General features: G+C 46.8%; 1 protein-coding gene across 1 annotated transcript in view; it reads right to left on the bottom strand.

Moving 5' to 3' along the window:
- Positions 1–86: 86 nt before the first annotated feature.
- LOC129694506 (A.superbus venom factor 1-like) overlaps positions 87–26078 on the bottom strand; it is a 35982-nt gene continuing 9990 nt past the window's right edge. Inside the window, exons 5-12 of the mRNA XM_055631223.1 lie at positions 25492–25638; positions 23680–23809; positions 21405–21446; positions 16173–16226; positions 14207–14282; positions 10538–10605; positions 7694–7848; positions 87–264 (exon numbers count right to left, since the gene is read on the bottom strand). Coding sequence (XP_055487198.1) covers positions 7697–7848; positions 10538–10605; positions 14207–14282; positions 16173–16226; positions 21405–21446; positions 23680–23809; positions 25492–25638 — 669 coding nt within the window. The 3' untranslated portion in view covers positions 87–264; positions 7694–7696. The remainder of the gene's footprint in view (positions 265–7693; positions 7849–10537; positions 10606–14206; positions 14283–16172; positions 16227–21404; positions 21447–23679; positions 23810–25491; positions 25639–26078) is intronic.

Here is a 26078-nt window from a genome sequence, read left to right as displayed (position 1 = left end):
CTACCCGCTGCACCACCGTGCCGCCATGGCGGGACGATGGAGAACCGGTTTGTGCAGCGTGGGACGAAAGAACAGCGGAAACAAGGTTCAGAAGTCATGGACGATTTTATTTGGTTACAGGGTGGCGCGTGGATGCAATTTCTGCTCAGTGGCAACGTCCAACCTTCTGGGAACCCCAGGCCTTCCAGGAATCTCGCTGGTAGGATGCAGGTATCTTCTCAATATCTTCATCCGTCCATTCAGAAGGTCCAAGAGTGGACCAGCCTGCAATAAGGAACAATGGCCGGGTCGGTGGAGAGCATGAGGATAATACACGGGAATGGCAATTCTGTTTAGTTAACCATATAACAATTACAGCACGGAAACAGGCCATCTCGGCCCTACAAGTCCGTGCCGAACAACTTTTTTTCCCTTAGTCCCACCTGCCTGCACTCATACCATAACCCTCCATTCCCTTCTCATCCATATGCCTATCCAATTTATTTTTAAATGATACCAATGAACCTGCCTCCACCACTTCCACTGGAAGCTCATTCCACACCACTACCACTCTCTGAGTAAAGAAGTTCCCCCTCATATTACCACTAAACTTCTGTCCCTTAATTCTGAAGTCATGTCCTCTTGTTTGAATCTTCCCTATTCTCAAAGGGAAAAGCTTGTCCACATCAACTCTGTCTATCCCTCTCATCATTTTAAAGACCTCTATCAAGTCCCTCCTTAACCTTCTGCGTTCCAGAGAATAAAGACCTAACTTATTCAACCTATCTCTGTAACTTAGTTGTTGAAACCCAGGCAACATTCTAGTAAATCTCCTCTGTACTCTCTCTATTTTGTTGGCATCCTTCCTATAATTGGGCGACCAAAATTGTACACCATACTCCAGATTTGGTCTCACCAATGCCTTATACAATTTTAACATTACATCCCAGCTTCTATACTCAATGCTCTGATTTATAAAGGCTAGCATACCAAAAGCTTTCTTTACCACCCTATCTATATGAGATTCCACCTTCAAGGAACTATGCACGGTTATACCCAGATCCCTCTGTTCAACTGTATTCTTCAATTCCCTACCATTTACCATGTACGTCCTATTTTGATTTGTCCTGTCAAGGTGTAGCACCTCACATTTATCAGCATTAAACTCCATCTGCCATCTTTCAGCCCATTTTTCCAAATGGCCTAAATCACTCTGTAGACTTTGGAAATCCTCTTCATTATCCACAACATCTTGGTATCATCTGCATACTTACTAATCCAATTTACCACACCTTCATCCAGGTCATTGATGTACATGACAAACAACAAAGGACCCAACACAGATCCCTGAGGCACCCCACTAGTCACCTGCCTCCAACCCGATAAACAGCCATCCACCATTACCCTCTGGCTTCGCCACTGTTGAATCCATCTTGCTATTCCTGTATTTATACCCAACAGTTGAACCTTCTTAACCAACCTTCCGTTGTCGTGTTTTGAGCAGCGTTTTCTCAACCGGAGTTCCCCGGAACGCTGGAGGTTGCTCGGGATAGTGATAAATAGGCTGATCATATGTAAATGCATTTATGAGTCATTTTTGTGTAAATTTCATATTCGGAATTTTATTATACAAACGTACGGCAAATTTATCGACGTCTATTTAGCATATTTAGTGACATCATATTTAGTGGCGTCTATACAGAGTCAGTGTGAGCCATTGCTGGCCCGCGGGTAACTTCTACCGCGGGCCTGGCATGGACTTACCATCACCCCTGGAGGGGAGCTTCGACCGCCGGCCCTGCAGTCTACGGTGCTTCTGGCTGCGGCATGGACTTGAAATCTCGACCGCCGGCCTGCGGCCTACACAATCTTGAAGCCGCGGTCTCCGGCGAGGAAAGACCGATCCTGGACTGGACTCTGGACTCTGGTCTGGTCCACTGGTGGAAGGAATGGAGGAGGACGGCCAAAATGTTTTGTGCCTTCCACCACAGTGATGAATGCTGTGGTGGATGTTTATGTTACATGTTGTGTCCTGTTTATGCATTTTATTATTTTGTTAACCCATCTTTATGCTTTGTATGGAACTGATTTTTTAATTATGTAAAGCACTTTGGGGTCAATGAAAATTGACTATAAATGTGCTATATAAATAAACTTATTATTATTATTATTATTAGTGGTCAGTGGACAGGAGCTGTACGTGACAGAATCGCGTACCATCATGTGACTCATTCTAGTACAGACACATGCACCGTCTCCATCTGTGCTTCCTGGCAAAGATCCTATAGCGGAGCAAGATAGCCCACTCGACGAAATAGACGCAGTACGGTCATGGGCAGATTCACGGGTCATTTTCGGCCCCATTTCCGTAACCGGCTTCCGTCTCCGCACCAAAGATCCCGTCACAGCGGAGCAAAGATAACTAGCGCGGAGACGGAAGCCGGTTACGGAAACATCCTCGTCAAAATCTTTGGTAAAATCTTCTCCTCATCTTCAGAATTATAATTTACTAGACCAAGTGCAGACCCGTTGGGTCTGCTCCCCCAATGGTGTGATCCCCCAACCCAATATTCCACCATGCACCCGTCTCCTCCATTGGAACTGAGCCCGTTCCCAAATGTAAGATTGCAGCCCTCCCCTGCCTGCTGCAGCAGTGAAAAGTTCAGAGTGTTCCTGTCTTGCAACTTTGTTTGGAAGTGTGTTGGAAGCTGACATGTAAATGGGAAGAAGCCTGTTTATTTTGAAATACTGTGGGCCCCTTGGGGGTGGGGGGGGGGGGAGAAGGTTTTGATTAAAAACATGTACTTCAACACGACGAAATGAAATGAGGAGCGGATACTTAGAAAGAAAAGCGAAATCTCTACCGAAATGGAAAATATCTCAGAGATTGAGCATCTGGATTGGGCGTGGCAATGAATCAAAGGAAGAAATGCAGCCGGCAGCCGTACATGCAAATGAATCCATTCCGATTGGACATCTGCGAGCATCGGCCATTCCGATTGGACATCTGCGAGTATCGGGCACGAACCGAAAGGCAGGAAGGGATCCGTACTGCAGGCGGACGGACGGATTTGAGTTTTATATATATATATAGATTAACACAAACTGTTCTCCCGCAACGTTGATTACACTGAGAGTCGGGTCGGGTTACTGAAATGGATGACAAAAAAGGCCCACGTTCCACTGTGCTGTGTACCTCTGCGCTGCTGAAAAAGGTCCAGCAGAGACTGCATTTCCTGAGGGTGCTCAGGAAGAATAACATCACTCAGAGACTGCTGCTGTCCTTTTATCGGTGCTCCATTGAGAGCATACTAACATACTGTGTATGCGTGTGGTACACCAGCTGCACAGCGGCTCAGAGGAAAGCGCTCCAGAGGGCCATTGACAACGCCCAGAGGATTGTCGGCTGCCCTCTCCTTACCTTGGAGGACTTACACAGTTCCCGCTGCATCAAAAAATCCCAGAGTATCATAAAGGACATTTCCCACCCCGGACACTCCCTGTTTGAACTGTTGCCGTCAGGCAGACGGTACAGATCTACAAGGACAAGGACGAACAGACTAAAAAACAGTTTTTACCCCACTGCTATAAAAGCACTAAATGTAGCCGCCAAGGAACGCAGGGGCGATACAGGATTGTGGTACACTGTGAAATCGACAGAAGGATGGAGGGTTGGGTGTTTATGCGTGGTGCTATTTTCATGATATTTGTTTTAGTTGTTTATCTTTTAATACTTTACCTTGTATGTATCGTTAGCTTTTAGAAATGTTTGAATGGTGCACTGACTGGCTGACATTTTTCAATTTTGTTGTACATGGTTCATGTTACAATGACAATAAAGAAACTATTCTATTCTATTCTACACGTCAGCCCATTACATTTAGCAGGAGTGGTCTATCTTGCTCCGCTATAGGATCTTTGCTTTGTGTCATGCAGGAAGCAACGTGGTTTTGTCATTTTTACCCATCATTTAGCGATGTTAAATGAATTTTCAAAAGTTTATTTATGTACCTTCTGAATTTTTGTAGTCGGCAGGGCATATCGTCAACTTGGACAAGCCAACTAACCTACAATCCTGCACGTCTTTAGAGTGTGGGAGGAAACCGAAGATCTCAGAGAAAACCCACGCAGGTCACGGGGAGAACATATAAGGTACCAAGGTCTAAGCGGAAGCTCAGAGGGGATAGAGCCTTTTCTGTTGCTGCCCCGCCACTCTGGAACACCTTGCCGCTGCAGATCAGACAGGCCCCTTCACTGTCCATCTTTAAATCCTCCCTAAAAACTCACTTTTATCCACTGGCTTTCGACACTGGCTGAGACTTTGTTCCTGTTTTAGTGCTTTTAATGTCTTTTAATTTTTACTGTTTTTATAGTCCTTAATGGTTTTAGTAGTTTGTAATAACTTTTTGTTGACTTCCCATGTACAGCACTTTGTGGTAACTGATGTTGTCTAAAAGCGCTTTATAAAGTTATTATCATTATTATTATATTATAAACTCTGTAAAGACATCACCTGTGGTCGGGATCGAACCCGGGTCTCTGGTGCTGAGAGCGCTGTAAGGCAGCAACTCTACCGCTGTGCCACCATGCCAAAACGGGTTTAGTTTAGTTTATTGTCACGTGTACCAAGGTACATTGAAACTGTAGAGATCCCCGACTGTAGTGTGCGGGGATCGCTGGTCGGCGTGGACTCGATGGGACGAGGGGCCTGTTTCCGCGATGTATCTCTAAACAAAACTAAATTAAACTAAACGCCCCATCTCATCTTTCTGTCCTTCCCCCCACCAAACCTCCGATCTCCAAGACAATCCCAGGTCCATGCAGTTACATGTAGGGTTGCCAACTTCTCCAAGTTTGCGGATGACACTAAGCTGGGGGGCAGTGTTAGGTGGGAGGAGGATGCTAGGAGACTGCAAGGTGACTTGGATAGGCTGGGTGAGTGGGCAAATGTTTGGCAGATGCAGTATAATGTGGATAAATGTGAGGTTATCCATTTTGGTGGCAAAAAACGGGAAAGCAGAGTATTATCTAAATGGTGGCCGATTGGGAAAGGGGGAGATGCAGCGAGACCTGGGTGTCATGGTACACCAGTCATTGAAGGTAGGCATGCAGGTGCAGCAGGCAGTAAAGAAAGCAAATGGTATGTTGGCTTTCATAGCAAGAGGATTTGAGTACAGGAGCAGGGAGGTTCTACTGCAGTTGTACAGGGTCTTGGTGAGACCACACCTGGAGTATTGCGTGCAGTTTTGGTCTCCAAATCTGAGGAAGGACATTATTGCCATAGAGGGAGTGCAGAGAAGGTTCACCAGACTGATTCCTGGGATGTCAGGACTGTCTTATGAAGAAAGACTGGATAGACTTGGTTTATACTCTCTAGAATTTAGGAGATTGAGAGCGGATCTTATAGAAACTTACAAAATTCTTAAGGGGTTGGACAGGCTAGATGCAGGAAGATGGTTCCCGATGTTGGGGAAGTCCAGGACAAGGGGTCACAGCTTAAGGATAAGGGGGAAATCCTTTAAAACCGAGATGAGAAGAACTTTTTTCACACAGAGAGTGGTGAATCTCTGGAACTCTCTGCCACAGAGGGTAGTCGAGGCCACAGTTCATTGGCAAAATTTAAGAGGGAGTTAGATGTGGCCCTTGTGGCCAAGGGGATCAGAGGGTATGGAGAGAAGGCAGGTACGGGATACCGAGTTGGATGATCAGCCATGATCATATTGAATGGCGGTGCAGGCTCGAAGGGCCGAATGGCCTACTCCTGCACCTAATTTCTATGTTTCTATGTTTTCCTCGCAAGTAAGGGACAAAAGGTCAAATCACGGGACCAATACGAGACCAGGCCCTTCGGCCCACCTGTCCCATGCCAACACCCACCACTGTTGTGTCATCAACAAGTTCGCTGATGACACAACAGTGGTGGGTCTCATCAGTGACAATGATGAGTCGGCGTACAGGATGGAGGTGGAGCTGCTCACAGGATGGTGCAAATCCCACAACCTCATTCCCAGCGTGGGAAAAACTAAGGAGATGGTGGTTGACTTCAGGAGGGCAGGGAAACAACACCATACACCTCTGCACATCGATGGAGCTGATGTGGAAAGGGTCAGCAGCATGAAGTTCCTAGGACTACATCTGTCTGATGACCTGACGTCCACGACCAACACCACAGCTCTGGTCAAGAGAGCCCAGCAGCGACTACATCCTCTCCGAAGACTACGTAAAGCAGGTCTCCCCACTACACACCTACGGACTTTTTATAGGGGGACAATCGAGAGCACATTAACCAACGGCATCACTTCCTGGTTCGGGAGCTGCAAGGCGTACGAACGGCACTAACTAGACAGGATTGTGAAGACCGCCAGCAGGATTATTGGTGCTCCACTCCCCTTCCTGCTGGACATATACAGGAAGAGATGTATCAACAGAGCCATCTCCATCATTAAAGACCCCTACCACCCATCGCATGACATATTCTCCATCCTGCCATCTGGGAAGAGGTACAGGAGCATTAGCTGCAAAACCAGCAGGATGCTCCTCAGCTTCTTCCCGCAGGCTATAAGACTGATAAACGGACTTAGCCCCCTGCCAAGTATCGCGCACCAACCACCAACCTGGACACACTGCAGCAGCTGTCGATCGGAACGCCTGTTGATGTTTAGTAGAGAGTAGAGTGTTTAATTTAATTTGTTCATGATGTATGTAGGTATGTTACAAAACCTACCTGAATCGTCATTGGGAATCTGCCCTCAGCCATGTCGGCGATTTTGGCGCTGTTTGGAGGGGGCGGGTTTAAAACGCGATTTTTACTAGGCTGTACTAATCGCACATGTTCAGCCTAGTAAATCATTAACGAAAAATCGCTGCAAGACCCGGTCGCAAAAGGTATTATTAGTTTTATAGGCCTCGATAATATAGTTCTAATAGTTTTAAAATTACTGTTTCATTCCGCAACCTCTCGCAGCCCCAGGGTTTTATAAAGCAAACAATTAAAGGTATGTACCTTATTTTTACATTAAATGGGGCATATATATAACCCTATATATCAAGTTATCTATAGCGAGTGGTTCATTTTGGGCTTTTTATATCCCGCAGTATTTTTCTCGGCATTTGAGGGCACTAATCCAGCACGATGTCAACGTTCTAAACCAGCGCGTTCCACATGAACCCACTAGAAAGCCGATTTAAATGGGCATTTATTTACAGCAATTGAACACTAAATTCCTTCCATTTGGCCTATAAATTAATGTAAATTAGATATAAAAATCATGTTATATTGTGAATTATTTGTGAATAATCTTTGGACACTTAGGCTATTTAAAAATGTTAATCTTTCCTTAAGAAATGGGCTTTTGACTATCCAAGATCACAGCTTTTTTGTTATGTCCATTGAAAATCAATAGGGAACAAGATGCTAATTTCCGAGTATGAAAATGGTCATAACTTTTTTAATACTTGAGATATGAAAGTGAATTTGGTGTCAAATTAAACTTATTGTTATGCTTTATCTGATGGGATAAATTGCAGACTTGATTTATTAAATCTCAAAATTTTGTAACATTGCTAATATATGTATTTTTATTTCTATTTACTTGTTATTTTTACTGCACACTGAATGGACACTGGTTGAGCAACGTTTTTTTGTTTCCTCTGGGTATGTGAGTACTCAGGAAATGACAATAACGATATACTGATACTGATATTGATATAGTACCTTCTATCTGCGCGAGGCCCCATCCTCTGCAGTGGATGGGTGTTCTTGTCCGCTCATCTCCTCCAGATGTGGACCTCTCCGCGGTGTTGCCATGTCAGACATTTGGGACCCCACGCTGTCTGCTTGCACAACCAGGGGGCTCGCCAGACACAGACCTTCAACAGCAGGGCACACCAAAGTCATACCGTCATAAGGTGATACTTTCACAAGGTCATTAGTGATAGGAGCAGAATGAGCCCATTCGGCCCATCAAGTTTACTCTGCCATTCAATCATGACTGATCGACCACTCCATCCTAACCCCATTCATAGAAACATAGAAATTAGGTGCAGGAGTAGAGGCCATTCGGCCCTTCGAGCCTGCACCATTCGCCATTCAATATGATCATGGCTGATCATCCAACTCAGTATCCCGTACCTGCCTTCTCTACATACCCCCTGATCCCCTTAGCCACAAGGGCCACATCTAACTCCCTCTTAAATATAGCCAATGAACTGTGTGGCCTCAACTACCCTCTGTGGCAGAGAGTTCCAGAGATTCACCACTCTCTGGGTGAAAAAAGTTCTCCTCATCTCGGTTTTAAAGGATTTCCCCCTTATCCTTAAGCTGTGACCCCTTGTCCTGGACTTCCCCAACATCGGGAACAATCTTCCTGCATCTAGCCTGTCCAACCCCTTAAGAATTTTGTATGTTTCTATAAGATCCCCCCTCAATCTCCTAAATTCTAGAGGGTATAAACCAAGTCTATCCAGTCTTTCTTCATAAGACAGTCCTGACATCCCAGGAATCAGTCTGGTGAACCTTCTCTGCACTCCATCTATGGCAATAATGTCCTTCCTCAGATTTGGAGACCAAAACTGTACGCAATACTCCAGGTGTGGTCTCACCAAGACCCTGTACAACTGCAGTAGAACCTCCCTGCTCCTATACTCAAATCCTTTTGCAATGAAAGCTAACATACCATTCGCTTTCTTTACTGCCTGCTGCACCTGCATGCCTACCTTCAATGACTGGTGTACCATGACACCCAGGTCTCGCTGCATCTCCCCCTTTCCCAATCGGCCACCATTCTCCTGCCTTCTCCCCATCACCCCTGACACCCGTACTGATCAACAATCTAAAAGCCCTGTCCCACGGTACGAGTTCATTCCAAGACCTCTCCCGAGTTTGCCCTGATTCGAACTCGGAGATTTACGGTAATGGCCGCTCGTCGGTACTCGGGGCTCTCGTGGACATTTTTCATCATGTTGAAAAATCTTCACCAGTCTTCCCGTGCTTACCTGCCGTTAGCGAGTCTTCCCGAGTACCTGCTGTTAGCGTTACGAGCCGCTAAGAGACGTCTCCGAGCTCCGACGTACCCGCTACGTTCATTCTCCGTGATTACCACGATTTTTTAAAAACTCGGGAGAGCTCTTGGAATGAACTCGTACAGTGGGACAGGGCTTTATCTATCTCTGCCTGAAAAATACCCAATGCCTTGGCCTCGACTGCCATCTGTGGCAATGGATTCCACAGATTCACCGTCCTCTGACCAAAGAAATTTCTCCCATCTCCTTCCTAAAGGTCCATCCTTTTAGTCTGAGGCTGTGACCTCTGGTTGTAGACACCCATACTAATCAAGAATCTATCTATCTCTGCCGTAAAAAATACCCATATGGAATATGGAGCGCTGTAAAGATTCTTCATGCTTCTACCCAATTGGGGAAAGGCCCTTGATTCTTCCACCAATTGGAGGACAGGGTCTCCAACCTTCCACCAATGGCAATGGACATTTGATGCTTCCACCAATGGTGACAAGTTTTCCATCCTTCCACCAATGGGGATGGGCTTGATAGTTCCACCAATTGGAGACAGGCTCTCCAACCTTCTACCAATGGGCTTGATAGTTCCACCAATTGGAGACAGGCTCTCCAACCTTCTACCAATGGGGATGGGCTTGATAGTTCCACCAATTGGAGACAGGCTCTCCAACCTTCTACCAATGGGGATGGGCTTGATAGTTCCACCAATTGGAGACAGGTTCTCCAACCTTCTACCAATGGGGATGGGCTTGATAGTTCCACCAATTGGAGACAGGCTCTCCAACCTTCTACCAATGGGGATGGGCTTGAAAGTTCCACCAATTGGAGACAGGCTCTCCAACCTTCTACCAATGGGGACGGGCTTGATAGTTCCACCAATTGGAGACAGGCTCTCCAACCTTCTACCAATGAGGGTGGGCTTGATAGTTCCACCAATTGTCGATTGTTCCACAGGCAATTGAACCTTCTACCAATGGTCGACCAATTGAGGACGTCCACCAATGGGAAAAGGTCCTTCATCCTGCCACCAATGATGATGGGGCTTTGATGCTTCCACCAATGGAGAACAGGTTCTCTATCCTTCTACCAATTGGACACAAGTTTGCTATTCTTTCTCCAGCTCACCAATCCTTGTGTCAAGCAATCAGTCCGCCTAAACCTACCTGATCTCCCGGTTGCCAAACACTTCAACTCCCCGTCCCATTCCCACACCGACCTTTCTGTCCTGGGCCTCCTCCACTGTCAGAGTGAGGCCCAGCGCTAATTGGAGGAACAGCACCTCATATTTCGCTTGGGCAGCTTACACCCCAGCGGTAGGAGCATTGCCGAGTTCAAGTAGACCTTGTTTCCTCTCTCCCCCAACGAGGCAACTCTACCACCACGCCCCATTCCCGCCCTGAAGCCCATCTTTGGTGTAAACCAGCATCCACAGTTCCATCCTCCAAATATCTCCACCGATCACGGGGGAGCATTGTTCGTTGGCTTTAGCCGGGGTAGGCCCGAAAGCCTCACTCGGGTTGCCATGACGACCGGGTTCACTCACCGTCCTCCTCTGAGAGGCTGAGGGCCTGGAAATCCAAGGATTCAGGAGGATGGGGGTCAAACCCCAACCTGCAAGGCAGATGAGAGAAAGCATTTCGTCAGGATGCATGGACACAAAATGGTGGGGTAACTCAGCGGGTCATCTCTGGAGAGCAGGAACAGGTGACGTTTTGGGTCGAGACCCTTCTTCAGACTGGTCAGGGATAAGGGAAACGAGAGATATAGACGGTGATGTAGAGAGATAAAGAACAATGAATGAAAGATACGCAAAAAGTCACGATGATAAAGGAATCAGGCCGTTGTTAGCTGTTTGCTGGGTGAGAACGAGAAGCTGGTGCGAAATGGGTGGGGGAGGGATAGAGAGAGAGGGAATTGGTGTGCTGGCCTTTATAAATCAGAGCATTGAGTATAGAAGCCTACAGAGCATTGAGTATAGAAGTTGGGATGTAATGTTAAAATTGTACAAGGCATTGGTGAGGCCAATTCTGGAGTATGGTGTACAATTTTGGTCGCCTAATTATAGGAAGGATGTCAACATAATAGAGAGAGTACAGAGGAGATTTACTAGAATGTTGCCTGGGTTTCAGCAACTAAGTTACAGAGAAAGGTTGAACAAGTTAGGGCTTTATTCTTTGGAGCGCAGAAGGTTAAGGGGGGACTTTAAATGATGAGAGGGATAGACAGAGTTGACATGGAAAAGCTTTTCCCACTGAGAGTAGGGAAGATTCAAACAAGGGGACATGACTTGAGAATTAAGGGACTGAAGTTTAGGGGTAACATGAGGGGGAACTGCTTTACTCAGAGAGTGGTAGCTGTGTGGAATGAGCTTCCAGTGAAGGTGGTGGAGGCAGGTTCGTTTTTATCATTTAAAAATAAATTGGATAGTTATATGGATGGGAAGGGAATGGAGGGTTATGGTCTGAGCGCAGGTATATGGGACTAGGGGAGATTATGTGTTCGGCATGGACTAGAAGGATCGAGATGGCCTGTTTCCGTGCTGTAATTGTTATATGGTTATTATATTGATTGCCGGGGCTACCTGAAGTTAGAGAAGTCAATGTTCATACCGCTGGGGTGTAAGCTGCCCAAGCAAAATATGAGATGCTGTTCGTCCAATTTGCGTTTAGCCTCACTCTGACAGTGGAGGAGACCCAGGACAGAAAGGTCAATGTGGGAATGGGAAGGGGAATTAAAGTGTTTAGCAACCGGGAGATCAGCTTGATTTGGGAACAGCACCATCCGAGTCCGCAAGAAATCGCAGAGAGTTGTGGACGCAGCCCAGACCATCGCACACACCAACCTCCCTTCCATTGACTCCATCTACACCCCACGCTGCCTCGGCAAGGCCAGCAGCATCATCAAGGACTAGTCTCACCCCGGCCACTTCCCTCATCTCCCCTCTCCCATCGGGCAAGAGGTACAGAAGTGTGAAAACAAACGCACACACACCTCCAGATTCAGGGACAGTTTCTTCCCAGCTGTTATCAGGCAACTGAACCATCCTACCACAACCAGAGAGCGGTCCTGAACTACTATCTACCTCATTGGTGACCCTCGGACTATCCTTGATCGGGCTTTTCCTTGCACTAAACGTTATTCCCTTATCATGTATCTGTACACTGTGGACGGCTCGATTGTAATCAACTATTGTCTTTCCGCTGACTGGTTAGCATGCAACAAAAGCTTTTCACTGTACCTCGGTACACGTGACAATAAACTAAACTAAATTAAACTCTTCTAGATGGTGGATTATTCAACGGCTATCAAATACAGGTCCACCACCAATTTTCCGGCATCCTTGGTTCCAAAGCCTTGCTGGATTATCCGTGTTAATAACCATATAACCATATAACAATTACAGCACGGAAACAGACCATCTCGGCCCTACAAGTCCGTGCCGAACAAATTTTTTTTCCCCTTAGTCCCACCTGCCTGCACTCGTACCATAACCCTCCATTCCCTTCTCATCCATATGCCTATCCAATTTATTTTTAAATGATACCAATGAACCTGCCTCCACCACTTCCACTGGAAGCTCATTCCACACCGCTACCACTCTCTGAGTAAAGAAGTTCCCCCTCATATTACCCCTAAACTTCTGTCCCTTAATTCTGAAGTCATGTCCTCTTGTTTGAATCTTTCCTATTCTCAAAGGGAAAAGCTTGTCCACATCAACTCTGTCTATCCCTCTCATCATTTTAAAGACCTCTATCAGGTCCCCCCTTAACCTTCTGCGCTCCAGAGAATAAAGACCTAACTTATTCAACCTATCTCTGTAACAATGTATTGTCTTTCCGCTGACTGGTTAGCACGCAACAAAAGCTTTTCACTGTACCTCGGTACACGTGACAATTAACTAAACTAAATTAAACTCTTCTAGATGGTGGATTATTCAACGGCTATCAAATACAGGTCCACCACCAATTTTCCGGCATCCTTGGTTCCAGAGCCGTGCTGGATTATCCGTGCTGCCAGACGAACAGAGGTCCCGCCCTCCGAAAGGAGTCCACGGATCCCAGAACGTCCCGCCTGGGACAGAGATACTGTCCCGCAAAGTCCGTCCTCGGGAGTCGGATATGGGAATGGATTTGCCTGATCCAGCCGCGCCGGAGTTCCAGAGCCCCGGCTGCAGGGGGAGCAAATCCCACGCGCCGATCTGCCACGGAAGTCCTGATGAAGTCGAGATCGGTCACCTCACCCGGACTAGGCGCCACACTTGCGGGGGGGAGGGGGGGGGGGGGGGTCTTCCAGAGGCGATTTCAAGCTCACTCTCATAATTTTGTCTGGATTAAAGGAGTTGCCGGAAAACCAGTTGTCGGAGAATGGGTGGTAGACCTGTATGTCATGTTGTTACTTGTGGGCGGAGCACCAAGGCAAATTCCTTGTATGTGAATACTTGGCCAATAAACTTACTTACTTACTTTCTTTAATTAGTATATATTATTACTATGTATTATTACTAATTAATAATTTAGTTAGTAGATTATTATTACCTCCATTTATTAACATAGAAACATAGAAACATGGAAATTAGGTGCAGGAGTAGGCCATTCGGCCCTTCGAGCCTGCACCATTCGCCATTCAATATGATCATGGCTGATCATCCAACTCAGTATCCCGTACCTGCCTTCTCTCCATACCCCCTGAACCCCTTGGCCACAAGGGCCACATCTAACTCCCTCTTAAATATAGCCAATGAACTGTGTGGCCTCAACTACCCTCTGTGGCAGAGAGTTCCAGAGATTCACCACTCTCTGTGTGAAAAAAGTTCTTCTCATCTCGGCTTTAAAGGATTTCCCCCTTATCCTTAAGCTGTGACCCCTTGTCCTGATAGAGATGAGATGAAAAGAACTTTTTTCACACAGAGAGTGGTGAATCTCTGGAACTCTCTCCGGCACGTTTGCACGTTCTCCCCGCGACCTGCGTGGGTTTTCTCCGAGTGCTCCGGTTTCCTCCCACACTCCAAAGACGTGCAGGTTTGTAGGTTAATTGGCTTGGAATGACTGTAAATGGTCCCTAGTGTGTGCGGGGTAGTTAAAGTGCAGGGATCGCCGGACAGCATGGACTCAATGGGCTGAAGGGCCTGTTTCCGTGCTGTATCTCTAAACTAGACTAAGAACTAAACCAGCAGCTAACCTGGAAGAGGGGGAATGAGATGAATTCTCCGTACCTGAAGGTATTATTTCCCGGATATGTCTCGAACTGCCACATCGAGGTGCCTGGGAACAGAGGCCTCACCCATTCAACTATAGAGGGGAGAGAAAGCAGAGAGAGGTGATCAGTTTAGTTAATGAATGTCACATGTACTGAGGTACAGTGAAAAACTTTTTGTTGCGTGCTAACCAGTCAGCAGAAAGACAATAACCATATAACCATATAAAAATTACAGCACGGAAACAGGCCATCTCGGCCCTTCTAGTCCGTGCCGAACACATAATCTCCCCTAGTCCCATATACCTGCGCTCAGACCATAACCCTCCATTCCCTTCTCATCCATATAACTATCCAATTGATTTTTAAATGATAAAAACGAACCTGCCTCCACCACCATCACTGGAAGCTCATTCCACACAGCTACCACTCTCTGAGTAAAGAAGTTCCCCCTCATGTTACCCCTAAACTTCAGTCCCTTAATTCTGACGTCATGTCCTCTTGTTTGAATCTTCCCTACTCTCAGTGGGAAAAGCTTTTCCACGTCAACTCTGCCTATCCCTCTCATCATTTTAAAAACCTCTATCAAGTCCCCCCTTAACCTTCTGCGCTCCAAAGAATAAAGACCTAACTTGTTCAACCTTTCTCTGTAACTTAGTTGCTGAAACCCAGGCAACATTCTAGTAAATCTCCTCTGTACTCTCTCTATTTTGTTGACACATGATTACAATCGAGCCGTCCACAGTGTACAGATACATGATAAGGGAATAACGTTTAGTGCAAGGTAAAGCCAGCAAAATCCGATCAAGGATAGTCCAAGGGCCACCAATGAGGTAGATAGTAGTTCAGGACTGCTCTCTGGTTGTGGTAGGATGGTTCAGTTGCCTGATAACGGTGATGGAAGCATCGTGGAGCACTAATCACGATCGAGAGTCTATACATGGCCAGTGGTAGAGTTGCTGCCTCACAGCGCCACAGACCCAGGTTCAATCCTGACTATGGGTGCTGTCTGTACGGAGTTTGTACGTTCTCCCCGTGACAGGCAGTAAAGAAAGCGAATGGTATGTTAGCTTTCATAGCAAGAGGATTTGAGTATAGGAGCAGGGAGGTTCTACTGCAGTTGTACAGGGTCTTGGTGAGACCACACCTGGAGTATTGCGTACAGTTTTGGTCTCCAAATCTGGGGAAGGACATTATTGCCATAGAGGGAGTACAGAGACGGTTCACCAGACTGATTCCTGGGATGTCAGGACTGTCTTATGAAGAAAGACTGGATAGACTTGGTTTATACTCTCTAGAATTTAGGAGATCGAGAGGGGATCTTATAGAAACTTACACAATTCTTAAGGGGTTGGACAGGCTAGATGCAGGAAGATTGTTCCCGATGTTGGGGAAGTCCAGGACAAGGGGTCACAGCTTAAGGATAAGGGGGAAATCCTTTAAAACCGAGATGAGAAGAACTTTTTTCACACAGAGAGTGGTGAATCTCTGGAACTCTCTGCCACAGAGGGTAGTTGAGGCCACACAGTTCATTGGCTATATTTAAGAGGGAGTTAGATGTGGCCCTTGTGGCAAAGGGGATCAGGGGGTATGGAGAGAAGGCAGGTACGGGATACTGAGTTGGATGATCAGCCATAATCATATTGAATGGCGGTGCAGGCTCGAAGGGCCGAATGGCCTACTCCTGCACCTATTGTCTATGTTTCTATGTTTCTATGTGTGTCGGGAGTGGATGAGCAAGTGGGATAGAAATATAGAAACATAGAAATTAGGTGCAGGAGTAGCCCATTCGGCCCTTCGAGCCTGCACCGCCATTCAATATGATCATGGCTGACATGGATTACATGGAGATGGTGTGAATGGGTGATGGGTGGTCAGCATGGACTCGGTGGGATGTATCTGATCTCTAAAACTGAACCCGAAACAAAGCAGGTGGACGGAGAAATGTCCAGAACGGGTTTTGTAAAGAGTTTGCTGAAAGTTACCATCGTGTCGTCCTGGGTCCTTCAGTGTGATGTGAACCTTCCCATGTCCATTGCCTGGGGTAGAGAGACATCAAAGTTACTGCAGCATCTCATGTGGCCCCTCACTCTCAACCTTATTTACAACTGCTCCCACCATTCACACACTTACACAGGGAATGGGAGAGTCATGCAGTCATTGTGTGGAAACAGGCCCTTCAGCCCAACTTGCCCACACCGGCCAACATGTCCCAGCTACACTAGTCATAGAGTGATGATACAGTGTGGAAACAGGCCCTTCAGCCCAACTTGCCCACACCAGCCAACATGTCCCAGCTACACTAGTCATAGAGTGATACAGTGTGGAAACAGGCCCTTCAGCCCAACTTGCCCACACCAGCCAACATGTCCCAGCTACACTAGTCATAGAGTGATACAGTGTGGAAACAGGCCCTTCAGCCCAACTTGCCCACACCAGCCAACATGTCCCAGCTACACTAGTCATAGAGTGATAGAAACATAGAAACATAGAAACATAGAAATTAGGTGCAGGAGTAGGCCATTCGGCCCTTCGAGCCTGCACCGCCATTCAATATGATCATAGCTGATCATCCAACTCAGTATCCCGTACCTGCCTTCTCTCCATACCCCCTGATCCCCTTAGCCACAAGGGCCACATCTAACTCCCTCTTAAATATAGCCAATGAACTGTGTGGCCTCAACTACCCTCTGTGGCAGAGAGTTCCAGAGATTCACCACTCTCTCTGTGTGAAAAAAGTTCTTCTCATCTCGGTTTTAAAGGATTTCCCCCTTATCCTTAAGCTGTGACCCCTTGTCCTGGACTTCCCCAACATCGGGAACAATCTTCCTGCATCTAGCCTGTCCAACCCCTTAAGAATTTTGTAAGTTTCTATAAGATCCCCCCTCAATCTCCTAAATTCTAGAGAGTATAAACCAAGTCTATCCAGTCTTTCCTCATAAGACAGTCCTGACATCCCAGGAATCAGTCTGGTGAACCTTCTCTGCACTCCCTCTATGGCAATAATGTCCTTCCTCAGAATTGGAGACCAAAACTGTACGCAATACTCCAGGTGTGGTCTCACCAAGACCCTGTACAACTGCAGTTGAACCTCCCTGCTCCTATACTCAAATCCTTTGTGATACCGTGTGGAAACAGGCCCTTCGGCCCAACTTGCCCACCCCGGCCAACATGTCCCAGCTACACTAGTCCCACCTGCCTGCGCTTGGTCCATATCCCTCCAAACCCGTCCTATCCATGTACCTGTCTAACTGTTTCTTAAACGTTGAGATAGTCCCAGCCTCAACTACCTCCTCTGGCAGCTTGTTCCATACACGCACCGCCCTCTGTGTGAAAAAGTCACCCCTCAGATTCCTATTAAATCTTTTCCCCTTCATCTTGAACCTGTGTCCTCTGGTCCTCGATTCCCCTACTCTGGGCAAGAGACTCTGTGCATTCAGAGAGTACAGAGGAGATTTACTAGAATGTTGCCTGGGTTTCAGCAACTAAGTTACAGAGAAAGGTTGAACAAGTTAGGGCTTTATTCTTTGGAGCGCAGAAGGTTAAGGGGGGGACTTGATAGAGGTCTTTAAAATGATGAGAGGGATAGACAGAGTTGACGTGGAAAAGCTTTTCCCACTGAGAGTAGGGAAGATTCAAACAAGGGGACATGACATGAGAATTAAGGGACTGAAGTTTAGGGGTAACATGAGGTGGAACTTCTTTACTCAGAGAGTGGTAGCTGTGTGGAATGAGCTTCCAGTGAAGGTGGTGGAGGCAGGTTCGTTTTTATCATTTAAAAATAAATTGGATAGTTATATGGACGGGAAGGGAATGGAGGGTTATGGTCTGAGCGCAGGTATATGGGACTAGGGGAGATTATGTGTTTGGCACGGACTAGAAGGGTCGAGATGGCCTGTTTCCGTGCTGTAATTGTTATATGGTTATATGGATATAGGGTTATATGGTTATACCCGATCTATTCCTCTCGTGATTTTATACAGCTCCATAAGATCACCCTTCATCCTCCTGTGCTGCAAGGAAGAGTCCCAGCCTGCTCAACCTCTCCCTGTAGCTCACACACTCTAGTCCTGGTGTTGTAGAGCAGAGGGATCTAGGAGTGCAGGTAGATAATGTGGTCAAAAAGGCTTTTGAAGAAGGGTCTCAACCCGAAATGTCACCCATTCCTTCCCTCCACAGATGCTGCCTGTCCCGCTGAGTTACCCCTTTGTGTCTATCTTTGGCCTTCAGTATTTGAGTATAGAAGTTGGGAGATTGACACAAAAAAAAGCGCGATGGCCGCAACGAGGTAGATTGGAAGATCTGGAATTCAAGCCTAGCTTGTTCAAGAAGCCGATAACAGAGGCTATCCTTGAATCAGTAGGAAGGAACTGCAGATGCTAGTTTAAACCAAAGATAGACACAAAAAGCTGGAATAACTCAGTGGGTCGGACAGCATCTCTGGAGAGAAGGAATGGGTGACGTTTCAGGTCGAGACCCTTCTTCAGGTGTCTCTACCCATTCCTTCTCTCCAGTGATGCTGCCTGTCCCGCTGAGTTACTCCGGCCTTTTGTATCTATCTATCTATGGATTAAACCAGCATCTGCAGTTCCTTCCTACACACACAAAGTCGGGAGGTCATGTTGCAGTTATGCAAGACATTGGTGAGATTGTGTTCAGTTCATAGACATAGAAACATCGAAATTAGGTGCAGGAGTAGGCCATTCGGCCCTTCGAGCCTGCACCGCCATTCGATATGATCATGGTTGATCATCCAACTCAGTATCCCGTACCTGCCTTCTCTCCATACCCCCTGATCCCCTTAGCCACAAGGGCCACATCCAACTCCCTCTTAAATATAGCCAATGAACTGTGGCCTCAACTACCCTCTGTGGCAGAGAGTTCCAGAGATTCACCACTCTCTGTGTGAAAAAAGTTCTTCTAATCTCGGACGTAAAAGATGTCCCCCTTATCCTTAAACTGTGTCCCGACTTGCAGGGTAATCAACGTTGCAGGGGAACAGTTTTTGTGCGTGATATAGGGTTAGATTCATAATTCTGTTAGTTCATAATTCTGTTAATTCTTGTTAAAGAATAAAATGTTTATAAACACATATACATGAATGTGATATAGATGTATATAATCATATAACCATATAACACACACAATTCTATTTCTTCTGATCTTTATATCCAATGGAACTTTATTTCAGACTAGAGCTCATTGTAGACTTCAGGAAGTCCAGAGGCGGCACGCACACCCCCATCCACATTAACGGGACGGAGGTGGAACGTGTTTCTAGCTTCAGGTTCCTGGGAGTCAACATCTCCGATGACCTCTCTTGGACCCACAATACCTCTACTCTGATCAAGAAGGCTCATCAGCGTCTCTTCTTCCTGAGGAGACTGAAGAAGGTCCATCTGTCTCCTCAGATCCTGGTGAACTTCTACCGCTGTACCATCGAGAGCATCCTTACCAACTGCATCACAGTATGGTATGGCAACTGCTCTGTCTCCGACCGGAAGGCATTGCAGAGGGTGGTGAAAATTGCCCAACGCATCACCGGTTCCTCGCTCCCTTCCATTGAGTCTGTCCAAAGCAAGCGCTGTCTGCGGAGGGCGCTCAGCATCGCCAAGGACTGCTCTCACCCCAACCATGGACTGTTTACCCTCCTACCATCCGGGAGGCGCTACAGGTCTCTCCGTTGCCGAACCAGCAGGTCGAGGAACAGCTTCTTTCCGGCGGCTGTCACTCTACTCAACAACGTACCTCGGTGACTGCCAATCACCACCCCCCCCCCGGACACTTATTATTATTTATTCAAATCGTTTGCTATGTCGCTCTTCAAGGGAGATGCTAAATGCATTTCGTTGTCTCTGTACTGTACACTGACAATGACAATTAAATTAAATCTGAATCTGACAAGGGACATTAAATAATAAACATTGTAAACCTCCCCTGCAAGTTCTGGGCACCATGTTATAGGAAAGATGTTGTCAAGCTGGAAAGGGTTCTGGAAAATTTACGAGGATGTTGCCAGGACTAGAGGGTGTGAGCTACAGGGAGAGGTTGAGCAGGCTGGGTCTCTATTCCATGGAGCGCAGGAGGATGAGGGGTGATCTTATAGAGGTGTATAAAATCATGAGAGGAATAGATCGGGTATCTGTTGAGATCTGGGATGTCAGGACTGTCTTAAGAAGAAAGACTGGATAGACTTGGTTTATACTCTCTAGAATTTAGGAGATTGAGAGGGGATCTTATAGAAACTTACAAAATTCTTAAGGGGTTGGACAGGCTAGATGCAGGAAGATTGTTCCCGATGTTGGGGAAGTCCAGGACAAGGGGTCACAGCTTAAGGATAAGGGGGAAGTCCTTTAACACCGAGATGAGGAGAACTTTTTTCACACAGAGAGTGGTGAATCTCTGGAACTCTCTGCCACAGAGGGTAGTTGAGGCCACACAGTTCATTGGCTATATTTAAGAGGGAGTTAGATGTGGCCCTTGTGGCTAAGGGGATCGGGGGGTATGGAGAGAAGGCAGGTACGGGATACTGAGTTGGATGATCAGCCATGATCATATTGGACGTGGCCCTTGTGGCTAAGGGAATCTCTGGAACTCTCTGCCAAAGAGGGTAGTTGAGGCCAGTTCATTGGCTATATTTAAGAGGGAGTTAGATGTGGCCCTTGAATTGAATTGAAGGAGAGTCTCTTGCCCAGAGTAGGGGAATCGAGGACCAGAGGACACAGGTTCAAGGTGAAGGGGGAAAAGATTTAATAGGAATCTGAGGGTTAACATTTTCCACACAAAGGGTGGTGGGTGTATTGAACGAGCTGCCAGAGGAGGTAGTTGAGGCTGGGACTATCCCAACGTTTAAGAAACAGTTAGACAGGTACATGGATAGGACAGGTTTGGAGGGATATGGACCAAACGCAGGCAGGTGGGACTAGTGTAGCTGGGACATGTTGGTCGGGGTGGGCAAGTTGGGTCGAAGGGCCTGTTTCCACGCTGTATCACTCTGCAAAGACGTGCAGGTTTGCAGTTGAATCAGTCCCTCTGTAAATTGCCCCCTAGTGTGTAGGGAGTGGATGAGGAAGTGGGATAATGTAGGACTTGTGTGTGAATGGGTGATCGCTGGTCAGGGCAGGCACAGCGAGCCAAAGGGTGTATCTCTAAACTAATTACCCCATGTGCTAGTCTTCTGCGATCCTACCACTGAGCATGTTATTTAACAAACTTACCATTTCTCCACAAGGACTCCTGCCTCTGCTTCAATTTTGAAACTGGAAGGCAAGAAACATTGGTTAGTGAAAATTAGCTAGTGGGGGGTGGCACAGTGGAGCAGCGGTAGAGTTGCTGCCTCACAGCGCCAGAGACCCGGGTTCGATCCTGACTACGGGTGCTGTCTGTACGGAGTTTGTATGTTCTCCCCGTGACCTGCGTGGGTTTTCTCCGGGTGCTTGTGGCTTGATAAAGTAAGTAAGTCAGTAAGTTTATTGGCCAAGTATTCACATACAAGGAATTTGCCTTGGTGCTCTGCCCACAAGTAACAACATGACATGGCAAAAAAAAAAAAAAACGGGGGAAAGCAGACTATTATCTAAATGGTGGCCGATTGGGAAAGGGGGAGATGCAGCGAGACCTGGGTGTCATGGTACACCAGTCATTGAAGGTAGGCATGCAGGTGCAGCAGGCAGTAAAGAATGCGAATGGTATGTTAGCTTTCATAGCAAGAGGATTTGAGTATAGGAGCAGGGAGGTTCTACTGCAGTTGTACAGGGTCTTGGTGAGACCACACCTGGAGTATTGCGTACAGTTTTGGTCTCCAAATCTGAGGAAATCTGTAAATTTATCCCTAGTGTGTGCAGTGTCATGTTAATGTGCGGGGATTGCTGGTCGGTGCAAGCTCAATGGGCCGAAGGGCCTGTTTCCCTGCTATAACCATATAACCATATAACAATTACAGCACGGAAACAGGCCATCTCGGCCCTACAAGTCTGTGCCGAACAACCTTTTTTCCCCTTAGTCCCACCTGCCTGCACTCATACCATAACCCTCCATTCCCTTCTCATCCATATGCCTATCCAATTTATTTTTAAATGATACCAACGAACCTGCCTCCACCACTTCCACTGGAAGCTCATTCCACACCGCTACCACTCTCTGAGTAAAGAAGTTCCCCCTCATATTACCCCTAAACTTCTGTCCCTTAATTCTGAAGTCATGTCCTCTTGTTTGAATCTTCCCTATTCTCAAAGGGAAAAGCTTGTCCACATCAACTCTGTCTATCCCTCTCATCATTTAAAGACCTCTATCAAGTCCCCCCTTAACCTTCTGCGCTCCAGAGAATAAAGCCCTAACTTATTCAACCTATCTCTGTAACTTAGTTGTTGAAACCCAGGCAACATTCTAGTAAATCTGCCGTGTGAAAAAAAAAGATTCAGCGTGGAGACAGGCCCTTCGGCCCACCGAGTCCTCACTGATCAGCGATCCCCGCACATAAACACTATCCTACGCACACTAGGACAATTTACATTTAATTTACATGTACAGCCAAAAATCTGTAGCCTCCCTTTGATCTGGTATTTTGTTGGTTCACATGCTTGACCAATGGTGTTTTATCATTAATGTTTTATTATTATTAATGTTTACTATTTTCTGAGTCATTCGTAACTATCACTGTATGTCATAGAAACATAGAAACATAGAAATTAGGTGCAGGAGTAGAGGCCATTTGGCCCTTCGAGCCTGCACCGCCATCAATATGATCATGGCTGATCATCCAACTCAGTATCCCGTACCTGCCTTCTCTCCATACCCCCTGATCCCCTTAGCCACAAGGGCCACATCTAACTCCCTCTTAAATATAGCCAATGAACTGGCCTCAACTACCCTCTGTGGCAGAGAGTTCCAGAGATTCACCACTCTCTGTGTGAAAAAAGTTCTTCTCATCTCGGTTTTAAAGGATTTCCCCTTTTATCCTTAAGCTGTGACCCCTTGTCCTGGACTTCCCTAACATCGGGAACAATCTTCCTGCATCTAGCCTGTCCAACCCCTTAAGAATTTTGTAAGTTTCTATAAGATCCCCTCTCAATCTCCTAAATTCTAGAGAGTATAAAACCAGTCTCTCCATACCCCCTAATCCCCTTAGCCACAAGGGCCACATCTAACTCCCTCTTAAATATAGCCAATGAACTGTGGCCTCAACTACCCTCTGTGGCAGAGAGTTCCAGAGATTCACCACTCTCCGTGTGAAAAAAGTTCTTCTCATCTCGGTTTTAAAGGATTTCCCCCTTATCCTTAAGCTGTGTTAAGATGGGCCGAATGGCCTAATTCTACTCCCATCACTGATGACCTGATGAAAACCCACGCAGGTCACGGGGAGAACGTACAAACTCCGCACAGGCAAGCACCCCTGGTCAGGATCGAACCCGAGTCTCTGGCGCTGTAAGGCAGCGATTTTACCGCTGCGCCACCGTGCTGAGCTAAACGGGGAGTCATTTAACCTCCTCTTACCATCTGGCTCTGGAGATGGCGTCATTAGATTGGAGCTGAAGATTAATCCAGAATCCTTGAAGACATTTGCAGGATTACTGCCACCTCCAGATGACAGACCAATATCGGTCGAATTCAGATCTTCAAATACCTGAGCCAAACACAGAGCAGCTTATCACAACAATCTCTTGGTTTTCATTTTTATTTTTAGCTTAGTTTATGATTGTCACGTGTACCGAGGTACAGTGAATAGAGTAGCTCGCTGGAGCCTGGATAGAGTGTATAGAAACATAGAAATTAGGTGCAGGAGTCTAACACACACAGAGACACGGAGACACAGAGACACACAGACACAGAGACACAGAGACACAGAGACACACACAGACACACAGAGAGACACAGAGACACAGAGACACACAGAGACACACAGAGACACACAGAGACACACAGACAGAGACACACAGACACACACAGACACAGACAGACACAGAGACACAGAGACACAGAGACACAGAGACACAGAGACACAGAGACACAGAGACACAGAGACACAGACACACAGACACAGAGACACACACACACACACATACACACAGAGACACAGAGACACGGATACACAGAGACACAGAGACACACACACACACAGACACACACAGAGACACACACACAGACACACACACACAGACACACACACACACACACACACACAGACACACACACACACAGAGACACACACAGACAGAGACACACACACACACACAGACACACACAGACAGAGACACACACAGACAGAGACACACACAGACAGAGACACACACACAGACAGAGACACACACACACAGAGACACAGAGACAAAGAGACACAGAGTCAAAGAGACACAGAGACACAGAGACACAGAGACACAGAGACACAGAGACACAGACACAGAGACACAGAGACACAGAGACACAGAGACACATACAGGAGACTGAAGAAGGTCCTGAGGAGACTGAAGAAGGTCCATCTGTCTCCTCAGATCCTGGTGAACTTCTACCGCTGCACCATCGAGAGCATCCTTACCAACTGCATCACAGTATGGTATGGCAACTGCTCTGTCTCCGAACGGAAGGCATTGCAGAGGGTGGTGAAAATTGCCCAACGCATCACCGGTTCCTCGCTCCCCTCCATTGAGTCTGTCCAAAGCAAGCGCTGTCTGCGGAGGGCGCTCAGCATCGCCAAGGACTGCTCTCACCCCAACCATGGACTGTTTACCCTCCTACCATCCGGGAGGCGCTACAGGTCTCTCCGTTGCCGAACCAGCAGGTCGAGGAACAGCTTCTTCCCGGCGGCTGTCACTCTACTCAACAACGTACCTCGGTGACTGCCATCACAGAGACACCACCCCCCCCCCCCCCCCCCCGGACACTTATTATTATTTATTCAAACCGTTTGCTATGTCGCTCTTCCAGGGAGATGCTAAATGCATTTCGTTGTCTCTGTACTGTACACTGACAATGACAATTAAAATTGAATCTGAATCTGAATCTGAAACTGAATCTGACACAGAGTCACAGACACACAGAGACACAGAGACACGGAGACACGGAGACACAGAGACACAGAGACACAGAGACACACACACAGACACAGAGACACAGAGACACGGATACACAGAGACACAGAGACACAGAGACACAGAGAGACACAGAGACACAGAGACACAGAGACACACAGAGACACACAGAGACACACAGAGACACACGGATACAAAGAGACACACAGAGACACAGACACACACACAGAGACACAGAGTCATAGAGACGGTCTCTCTGCGGTGTCCGTGGTGACCTTACCCTCCTGTGAGTGATGGAGTCATCTTCCTCCAAAGCCTTCAGCCTCACATCCGTGGTCTTCACGAAGATCTGGGCTGTAGTGTCAGACAGGACCGTCAGCTGGAGCTGGTGAAGCTCCGGCAGGTGTGACACCGCATGCACCTGAAACTGGGAATCGATTTGATTTGATTTGGTTTGAATTTATTTGTCATTGTCTTCAATGAAGAGACAACAAAATTATTTTTCCCTTACAGTCATACAAAAAATGAAAATTAAAAAAAACACAACACAGTAGACCATAACACAACATCCCCGCAGCAGCACTAAAGTTCCCCACTGTGAGGGAAGGAACTAAAGTCCAGTCAACCTCATCACTGATGTCTGAAGAAGGGTTTCGGCCCATATAACCATATAACAATTACAGCACGGAAACAGGCCATCTCGGCCCTTCTAGTCCGTGCCGAACACATAATCTCCCCTAGTCCCATATACCTGCGCTCAGACCATAACCCTCCATTCCCTTCCCATCCATATAACTATCCAATTTATTTTTAAATGATAAAACCGAACCTGCCTCCACCACCTTCACTGGAAGCTCATTCCACACA

The sequence above is a fragment of the Leucoraja erinacea genome, unplaced genomic scaffold (assembly GCF_028641065.1).
Source record: "Leucoraja erinacea ecotype New England unplaced genomic scaffold, Leri_hhj_1 Leri_697S, whole genome shotgun sequence".
In the NCBI taxonomy this organism is placed as follows: Eukaryota; Metazoa; Chordata; class Chondrichthyes; order Rajiformes; family Rajidae; genus Leucoraja; species Leucoraja erinaceus.
This window is presented reverse-complemented; position numbering and strand designations above follow the sequence as displayed.